Genomic DNA, 10,759 nt, shown 5'->3' with positions numbered 1-10,759 from the left:
TGAAATATGTTTGTGTGGATGTTTGCGTCTGGGTGAGTGTTTGCGGTGGTGCCTGGCTGGCTGTGTGTGTGTGTGTGTGTGTGTGTGTGTGTGTGTGTGTGTGTGTGTGTGTGTGTGTGTGTGTGTGTGTGTGTGTGTGTGTGTGTGTGTGTGTGTGTGTGTGTGTGTGTGTGTGTGTGTGTGTGTGTGTGTGTGTGTGTGTGTGTGTGTGTGTGTGTGTGTGTGTGTGTGTGTGTTTGACAGGTGGGTGGGTGTGTGTGTAGAATGGAAGGCTGTAAGAATGGAGAGATGGATGACACAAACGGGGCAGAGTGGTGGGAGGCTGGTGTCAGGGCCCTACTCCTACTACCAGGCTGGATGCAGTATCTGACAGCTGACTGAGAATCTGTAGGCCCCCTCTTTACACAGTCCCTCCAAAAGGTCAGCACTTCAATCAGCTCCTCTCTCTGGATGCCTCTCTCACTCCCTTGCTGCTGCAAAGCCTCAAGTTGGCCTCTTGATGCACATTAGCCGTGCTTGACCGTATCCAGCAGGTGGAAATGTAGTTTTCACACACAGGAATGCAGCCTCAAAATGAGTTTATATATCTGCAGTGTGTAACATCTGCAGTATATTAAAGTTCCAAGGCAGAAGATTATGTATGATTACGTATGATATGTGTAATTTTGGTGCACTTTGGTGTGTGGAAGATTGCCACCCCCAAAGTCATAACTGGCTCATTGCTCAAAGCATTCAAATGTTCCAGATCTTTAATTTCCTCTTAGTTCCGTCTCTGGTCTCTAATTTACTTTCACACATCAGGCGCTCAATATCCTGTAGCCGACCACCTGCCAGGGATTTCTTTTTTTTCAAACGTACACAAATGGAAATTCAAATAATATTTACCATGATGAGACGAGGCAGGCCTCTCACACAGCACTGACAAAACTGGACCAACAAGAAATGTTTCGGCTCATCGAAAGCATGTGTTGTTTAATTCAACATTAAATATGACATTTCCTCCTGGAAATTAGTAATCAAAAGAGTGATCTCATACCTTTTCTTTTTTGTTTGTAGCCTTTATTTAACCAGGTGAAAATCCCATCAACAATCTCTTTTTCAAGGGAGACCTGCAGCACATTGGTTACACAAACAAAAAGGACATCAATACAACATAATTACAGGGGTATACATTAGCAACCTATTCACAATGACAGATGTCTAATAACATTTCATCTATCCGAGCTTTAAAATGTTCAAAGGGAACCAAAATGCTCAGTTTCAATTTGTTTTGCATAGTGTTCCAAACTAGAGGAGCAGCACACATAAAAGCGTTAGTACCTAAAACAGTCCTAGCACTTGGCACATGTAATAAAAACACATCCTGGGATCTCAGGCAATAGCTACTTGCCACTCTCTGTGAGATCAAAGAGCATATATAAGTTGGTAGTTTACCCAACATGGCTTTATAGATAAACATGTACCAGTGACTGAGCCTCCGTACAGTTAGTGAAGGCAGACCTTGCTTGGCATACAGGGTACAGTGATGAGTAAGTGCTTTACAGTTCTAAAAAAATCTCAGGGCACTGTGATAGGCGACATCTAACTTTTCCAGCCAATGGGCAGGTGCATTCATATAGATCAAATCACCATAGTCCAGCACAGGTGAAAAGGTCACAGAGCCTTTCCTGGCCTCAAGCGAGAAACAGGACTTGATTCTGAAAAAGAAACCTAGTCTAACCCTCAGCTTTTTAAGCAGGTTATTGACAATCCTCAAGCCAGATACCTAGGTATTTATAACAGGTAACCACTTCCAGTACTTGTCCTTGCATAGTAACAATATCCAAAGCAGTCTTTGGAGTCTTTTTTGCTTTTGAAAAAAGCATTACCTTGATTTTCTCAATATTTAAAAGAAGCTTAAAAGAGTCTTAATAATGTTAAAAACAGCCTGTAATTTAACACCAGCCTCCTTAAATGAGGGACCTGCAAAATACATCACGGTATCATCCGCATAAAAATGTAAAGTAGCTTCATCCAAATGTTCACCTAAACTGTATCTACTGTATTTTTAATCGAAGGTATCTTGATGTTATTCGATGAGTCACAGCATTGTGAGATCCCTCTCACAATGCACCATCTGTCACACCCCCGTTTTATGCGTAACTCCCTTATTATTCACCTATTACACCATTTCATTTTTTCATAATTGTTCCTGATAAATTAACAGGTTTCCCAATGCCTGAACAATCATTAACACGAGGAGTGAAATGTCAATGTGAAGTGTGTCCCATGATTTAATAAGCCTAACGAGCATTGATATAAAGGAGATGAAGAGGATTTTGTTTTGAGTATCTACTGAGAGACTCTCATGTGTGTTTCATAGTCTGATGAGGTTAAAGTCACTGCATATCCCAATCCACACACATGCAATGACATCAGGACGTTCATACAGCATACAGGAAAATGTGACACGTTTTTTACAGCCAATGTGTGTGTTTCATGTTGGAGCCTCCGCCATTCCCTAAAGAAATTCTTTCCATTGGTTTTATGACTCATTTTATTGCCAACCACTTGACTGTGAGTTCTTACCATTACAGCGGCAGATGCCAGACCACGCTCAAATCCATTTCCACCACCTAATTGGTCTCATCTTTTGTCCTTTTTTGTTAGAGACTACTTTGGTTTTGCCATAATCATCAACAAATATATTTCTATTATATTTAGTCTATAAGAAATGCTAGTATTAGTATTGTTACATTCTCTCACTCTGAATCACAGCTGGTTTAGCATGGTTTCTCCAAAAATATTTGCTAATAGGCTCTGAACACAAAGTACTGCTGAGACTGTTTGATAATATCATCATTTTTGTACGTATTTAGTCATAAACCACATCATTTTAAAGATATGAATTGCCATTAATTGTTCTTTCAAGCAAAAGTTTAATATAACCAGAAATCGAAAACTCACACAATTAAAAGATGAAACCATGAAGACGGCAAATTCTCATGCTTTCTTGATAAATGCTTTGAATAGTAAATACAATATCATTATAGTCGATGACTCATTTATTGTAGATCGATGAGCTGTTTCGACCAGACATTTTTTAGGATTAAACAGCTGCCGATGACACTAGAGGCATTGATGGTCGTGATCACGTTTAAAGAATACTCTACTATCATTTGAGAGCTGACATCATCCTAAATGATCATGATTCACATGGGCTGGTTGTTATTCCTGCCACGGTGGACTCGGTAAATATAGCCCGATGAAGCTCGCACAAAGCTGGGAGCCGCTTTGTGTTGGAGTACCACTCAAAGATGATACCATGCATTGTCATAGCATGTATCATGTTGTTCACTCCCGGGCGCAGACGGTGAAATCTTTTAATTGCAGTACAAGGGCATCCATGGGAGATAGACAGCAACTTATTATCTCAGGCCTCATCAGCCCTGATACACGACCGAGTGGCTCTTGAGTAAGGGCTCTCACTAAACACACATTGTCCTTTATCAACGAACAGCAGTCTATTGCTTCTATATCAATGGGCAGCACTTTGACACTCTGGACAGAGAGTTGGATTATGAGACATTAGCTTCATTAGGATATGTGGCTGAGGCAGTTATCGATGGAAACTGCTGTACACTGAAAAAGAAAGATAGTGATTCACCTCTGACTAATTTCTCGTCACCAAAAATGTCTGGCATGACAGTGTAAATCTACCAACATTTTAATCTGAATGACCAACAGCCCAAACAGACTTGTTCCTTATATCTTCTTTTATAACATTGCGGGAATGTCCTGCACTGTTTTTAGCTACACAACTGAATACAAGCTGATAGAACAGACGTCATGCATGGACAGCACAAGGTCATTTTCTGCTTTGCCTTAAAAATGTGGTGTAGAAAAAGAGAATGGTATAGACTACATCTTGGTTTCAACATCCCCGATCTTAAATCTGGATTAAAGAAGTGGTGGTTTTGACAGGGCCGTTTCATCTCGTCTGTCTGAAGTGTTACTCACATGTCTCCAGGCACCGAGGGCTGACTGATGAGTGTGTGAGCGTGCAGCTGGGACGAGAAGGGTTTGATGCAAGAGACAGACCGGTTGGAAATGAGAACAGAGAGCAGGATGTGTGAGAGGCGATGAGAAGTAGTTTTTTTTATTAATGAATGCTGACCTAAGACACAGACTGCAAGTCTACTCAGCACGTGCCTGATCAATGGAAAGAGATTTCAACAGTTATAAAACATGCCTTTATTTGTCTTCACGTATTACTGGAGTTTCCTCCCTGGAAAAACTATTAATTGTTTTGGAAGAGATGCCAGACCTTAATGCAGCCTTATACAATGAATCAGCAGTCATGAGAGCATTTCTGTGTAAACACTTATACGTCCACTGTAATCACACTTGGTTATGGCCCTCAAGGGTTTTGACATTCAAAATAAACAGATCGCGGTCTCAACCCTAAAAGACTCAAGTTGGCACGGGAATGAGGTCAGTGCCTCCCGGAGTGAGCCCAAGCTGAAACCTGTGGTTATGAAACAAGAGAAAGGCCGCGCTTTCCGCAGGATGGGCAACGAATGACTTTCCTGGCTTTGTCACAGAAGCCTGAGGTCATAACTCACAGCAAACAAGCACTGCCAACACATTTAAATCAACACACGGACTGAGGGTTCCAAATAACTCCCACCCCACACGAGGGCTCTCAACAGTAAAAGTGACTAAGCTTTTACCAGATTAGAGCAGATACAAAGAAATACATTAAACAAAAGAAGCCTTGAAGGAAAGTCACAAGCAGCAGTGGTTATATGACAAATAAAATGACCTTCCCTGAAACTGGGGCTGGACTAGAAGTAGAACAAATTAATCATTATCTGAAATGTTCTGGTTCACAGTGCTGATATCTGCTGCCCCCAAGTGGCTGAAACATTCACTACATATCCGAAAAAACGCCACAGAAGTATGCATTTGAATAACCTTTTCCACAAGACATGTCAAGTCTGCTTAATGAAAAAAAAGGGAAAAGCTTTCCAAAGAAAGTGTTACTTCCATAAGTCATTAATTAGCTTTTGTGCACCACAGGTCTGTTCCGAATTACACAAGTCTCTGGGATTCAATCTCTGGCACTCTTGTCTTTGTGCATCAAACATACTACATGTGATCATCATTAAGAAGCAGAAGAGAGCCAAACATAAAGAAATCTCCACACTGCCAGCAGGTATTTCCAAATAAATTTATTTTGTAATTTTATCCACTGTACAAAGCAAGCATGGAATCTTCTGGACACTGGCGTGACAAAACAGATGGACCTTTATTTCCATCAAAGAAAAAGAAAAGATTACCTATAGAGAGGGGAGAAAGAAACAGTGACTGAGTTTAAAAATGACCACATTTATTGTCAGTATTTACATTTGTTATACTATTAATGTTCCTGTTGTATTCAAATATTGAACAGATCATGGTGCAGCAGCTGAGTTGTCTCACCACAGATCTATGCGAGAGCCTTGACGATGGCCTCATGTGCCTCTAGGCTGATCTGAGCCGCTGCCCTGCCTGCCTCGTCAGAAATCCCGGACATTTCAGACTGAGCCTGCTCCAGGTTGGCCTTGGCAGCCTAAAAATGTACAGAAAAGCATTTTTAACAACGAGAAACCAGAACAGAAAAGGAAATGATAAAATACACATTTACTATCTTTGTCTTAAATAGCGTCAAGCAGGCACTCATGGGCAGCTAAACAACCTGCAAAGCTTTACTCTTTCAAAAAGCTTTTCGGGGGCTAACTGTCATGTTAAAAGGTCAGGGAGGCAAGGCTGAGCAACGACGAATCAAAACTGCAGACGGGCAGAGAATATCCCCACTGCCTCTTTGCTCTGAAAGCTCCATTTGTCACAGTAGTGATTAGACACGAGAAATGCCAAACATAGCTGGAAGTTAAAGGTCTCCCAGTAGGGATTTGACACATCTGCTATAACTCAGCAGTGACTGACCTTTCCCTCCTTATTAACAGCGTGGGCCTATGTGCATTTCAACTTCAGAGTGGAGGACATTTAGGAAAAAATAACTAATTTACTGCGATGAAGTCAACTTGACAGTGACACTGGCACTGCCCAAGGTCACGGAGGCACCTCTGAGGCTAGAGCATAATAACGCAGCCTAGCATTAACAAGATTGACATTTAAACAACGACTCAACATTGAACTGCAACGCTGATCAGATGGATAATCATCAGCTTGGAGAAGCTCATCAGCATAGAGGAAAATCTATTATGGGATGAAAGAACAGTCTCTTCTGTCAAAGACCATCTCTCTGCAGGGACTCGAACCAGGTTGGACAATCACTAACTACGGATCACTCAACACATTGGATATATACACCAATCTCATCATAAAGAAGGCACACTGGACCAACGTTGTGAAGACACCATTTTGTTAACACTTAGCGATACCTGCTAGATGTTCTGAGTGAAAGTACAGGAAGACAGCTTTAATAACTTCACATGTTCCAAATGCGACAAAGCAGAGGTCTCTTTTGGAAATAACACCCAAAAATCAGACCAAATGTGCACGTGTGACAAAAATGTACTTCATATGTTCTATGAAAACACACACACCTTTTTTTTTTTTAAAGAGGTTTTCTGATGTTGTGCTATTAAAAAGGTGCCAGACAAAAAAAAAAAACATACATATATACACCAACCTAATAATATCAAGAAAGAAACTCATTCTTTTGCCTTGCCCACTTTACGGTGAAATCAAATCTGAGAGCTAATTGCCGAACAAAAGAGCTGATTAAAAACAATCAAGGACACCACAGGTACAAAGGTAATCGCTGCTCTGTCTCCGCTGGTTTTGTAAAGCAAAAGTTAAGAGAGAAAAGGCAATTCAAAATATTACATGGAAAAATGGACGGCCTGGATCTAACCACAATGTATTAAATGGTTTATAATTTAAAAACAACAGGCCAAAGGAAATAAGTTCAATTGGTTTCCCAAAAAAAGGGTTCAACAAATGACATATTGTACCGGCCATAATGCTAGAAAAACACCCTGTTAAGGTTTGAATAAATGACTACCAAAGACCGGTCTTGCTTTTTATGAAGGCTTCCTTGTGATATTCTGAATCAGTCCTCAAATGCAAATGCTGTGTTCATACAAATATAGATCCTAGCAATTATGGCTACCTCCTTAAAAAAAAAGGTATTAGAATATTATAACTCATTACACAGTTCATACTATGATCAATAACGATATTAAGACTTTCATTGTGTATAAACATTGCAAAATACCATATTGGATGTCATGTCATAGACATTAGACTGCCTTTGAACATGTGATTTCCCCCCAGGTTAACCATGAAGACATTTAAAAAAAAAAAAAATATCGAAAAATAAGCTCTTGACGGCTGAATAAATGAAAGTTGCAAAGATATGAAAAACATTTGTTAGAATATGTAGAATTTAAGATTAGGATTTTTATAATTAAATAGATTTCAATATAGTACAAATCTAGAATTTAAAATTGAAAAGTGTTGGTAGTTTAAATGCGTTCTGGCTAGTGAACTGAATAAAATCCTTTAGTATAAACATATGGTTAAATATGCTCAAGAAATTATATTTATCATATAATAAATATATATATAATATGGTCATACTGCCCGTTATAAGCGCAGTTGCTGCTCTAGTATACATGTGAGTAAAGTGGGGGTTGACATTATACTCACATCAACGTCCAGCTGGTCCAAAGTAGCAGCCTCCTCCACAAGCAGTTGCACTGAAGAATCAGCGTTGACTGTTATTGACCCACTGCTCACTGAGAACACACACAGACACACCAGTGTTACTACACATGCCAACAGAGCCTTTTCTTATCAAGCTCCACATTTGTGGAATCAGCTTCCAGTTTGTGTTCGGGCGGCAGACACCCTATCCGTTTTTAAGAGTGCGCTTAAGACCTTCTTTTTTGATAAAGCTTATAGTTAGGGCTGATTAGATTCAGCCCCTAGTTTTGCTGATATAGGCTTAGTTTGTCGGGGGACATCTTACTTCTTCCTTCTCTCTGTCTGTACCTGTGTACTCTCATGTTCCGATTAACCCACCTTCCCCAAATGTCTTTCTTTTTGGTGTCTATATACGCCGGGATCCGGAGTCATGGATGATCCTGTGTCCTGGATCGCGATCCAGGACCGCAGGATCATCCATGAGCCCTGGATCTTGAGTCGTGGCTGTGGTCCTGGATCATCGGTCCTGGATGGATATCCTCGTGATTCATCTTCCTATTATACACACATGCATTTCCAAACATTTGGACTACCTATGTTGCAAATGTATTATCTTTACAATTTACACACGGCATCTATTGCAGTCTGTCCGTCCTGGGAGAGGGATCCCTCCTCTGCTGCTCTCCCTGAGGTTTCTCCCATTTTTCCCTTTAAACTGGGTTTTCTCCGGAAGTTTTTCCTTGTACGATGTGAGGGTCTAAGGACAGAGGGTGTCGTATTGTCATACTGATATTCTGTACACACTGTGAAGACCACTGAGACAAATGTAACATTTGTGATATTGGGCTATATGAATAAACATTGATTGATAGTCATCTTCAGTGTTTTTAAAGCCAATCCTGCCTAATTCTCCGGCTTGCTTCAGTTCCACATTGTATTTTCTCCTCAAGGGTTTCTTTAATCTAACCCTTGACGCCTATAAAATGGAAGAACCAAAGATTTTAATAAAGATACATTTTATTTTTTTGTTAGCATTTCCTAAAAACAGCATCCATGAGTCTGAAACACAGAAACACCGTCATATCCAGGTGAATCGGAAGAGTTATTTACTATCAGAATCAGCTGAAAGTAACTTAGCTTTGCATACAGTGAAGACCACTTATGTTTCCACCTTTCAGACGGATAATTAATAAACATTTGTATTTCTAAATGTGTGGTCTAGTTTGATAGTTGTGGGGTTTTGTGTTCAAGTAGTAGAACACAAGCTTCTCTTGAGTATGACTGACACCATTTAGACCTTTAATGACTTAAACAATTAAAAAAGAGGCATAGAGGTAAACATAATCATGCGTACATACATCTACTACTGTAAGCATCCAATAGATATTTATTCTTGCGTTTACTTTTTGGTTAAGTGTAAAAAAACAAAGCATTATTGCTTGCTGTTTTCCTACACATAGAGGTCAGTGTTTAGAGACATATAGAAATGTTACCAGCAGGAGATTAGAAATTAGGTTAAGGACTCTTTGGGTGCTGGAAAGTAAAATCTTACCGAAGTATTTGGTAGCAGAACCGTCATCATTGAAGATTGTGACGACGCCGGGCCGGAGCACCTGCAGGGTGGGTACGTGGGCAGGAAGGATACCGAACACACCGTTGAGTGTGGGCACATCGACCTGTTTCACACTGGCATCTTTGAAAAACACCTGTAGAGTGGAGACAGAGGATGAGACATTCATTCATGTATAGAGTTCACCGCAACGGTTGAAATCAGTGTCTGATCAAATATGCAGCTGTCAGACTGGAAACTGCAGAATTAGAAATGGAACAGAGCATATCAATAGCCATTGTAATATGATACATCCATAGTCATTGTAATGCAACATGATGATGCATACATTTTGAAGGATAATAAACGTTTGTTTTTGATTGGACTGAATGAATTAGACCCGCAGCAGAATGAAAGCTAGACATGAAACCATGTGTAAAACTGCAGGAACAGTGGATTGAATTCAGAAATGTGAAATGCATCTCAAGGTTAGACAGCATTTACCTCTCTTGCTGAGTGGTGGTTTCACAATGAATGTCATATAAAGTTAAGACAATAAAATGACAAACATAAAGACATATATCTACTGCTATCTTATAGAAACGCGTGGTATCCTTTTCGCAAAGTATAACGTTACTTTGTCATACTGCTGGTCAAAGACTGTGAATGACAGCTATGTATGCTATCATTAGCGAGCTATGCTAAACCCTCTACCAACAGTGCACGCTCCTGTTGTCTGCATGCATGCCAGACGAAGTACACCATGCATACTAACAATGATTACAACCCTACACATTAGTACAACACTGCCTATTCACTGAGAGGCACACGTTACTGTGGAGCAATTCAACGTGAAACTAAGTTAGCCGTGTAGCTAGCAGGGCCTGTGGAACCTCGCTGTTACCTTTGTCGGGGAGGCGAAAGTGAAGGACATCTGCGGGCCAGTGGAAACCATATCGGCGTAGGAGCGAGCCTGCCTCGCCACGGGGAGAGCCCGGCGGAGAATTCGTGCTGCCATCATGTCTGAAAACGGGATTTTAATCAAGTTCAACTGAATGACAGAGATCCTCTTGCGTGAAGCCAGTCGGTGTGAGCTTGGTAGGACAAGGACGTTCGTAACCTACCCATAAGGCTTTGCGGTGTGCGCAAAGGATGCAGGGTAGTGAAGTCTTTGAAAGGTCAGGCTGAGGTTAATTATTTTGGATGAGTTTGTGAGTTTATCTATAGTATGAAGCTACTCGAGTTTAGACGGCCATTTATAATATGGTTAGCAGCATATTAAAAACAAATAAGTACTGTTTTATTCTCCAGATAAACTAGGCTTCAGGAACGGCAGAGTAGCACAAACACAAAACAGTTTCGGTTTCAATCATTTCTTGGTTTACATCGAAAAACGTTTAGTAACCAACATTTGGGGAAGACCGTGGTCTGGAAACATTGGGAAGGGTAATGTATTGGCCAAACTACTCTTACCACATTTACTGTTTCTTCGTGTAATAAGCTAGTGCACAATTT

At 40.4% G+C, this 10,759-nt stretch overlaps 1 protein-coding gene across 1 annotated transcript; it reads right to left on the bottom strand.

The window, feature by feature from the left end:
* Positions 1-5,198: 5,198 nt before the first annotated feature.
* On the bottom strand, positions 5,199-10,381 carry atp5f1d (ATP synthase F1 subunit delta). The gene is made up of 5 exons (XM_034081255.2): positions 10,149-10,381; positions 9,248-9,401; positions 7,699-7,787; positions 5,464-5,593; positions 5,199-5,321 (listed from the first exon to the last, which is right to left on the bottom strand). The coding sequence occupies exons 1-4, from the start codon at positions 10,263-10,265 to the stop codon at positions 5,471-5,473; spliced, it is 483 nt and encodes a 160-aa protein (XP_033937146.1). The 5' UTR covers positions 10,266-10,381; the 3' UTR covers positions 5,199-5,321; positions 5,464-5,470.
* Between the last annotated feature and the right edge of the window lie 378 nt (positions 10,382-10,759).

Source organism: Pseudochaenichthys georgianus, chromosome 4 (genome assembly GCF_902827115.2).
Source record: "Pseudochaenichthys georgianus chromosome 4, fPseGeo1.2, whole genome shotgun sequence".
NCBI lineage: Eukaryota > Metazoa > Chordata > Actinopteri > Perciformes > Channichthyidae > Pseudochaenichthys > Pseudochaenichthys georgianus.
Note: the sequence above shows the minus strand (reverse complement) of the source record. Positions and strands in the feature narration are given on the sequence as shown.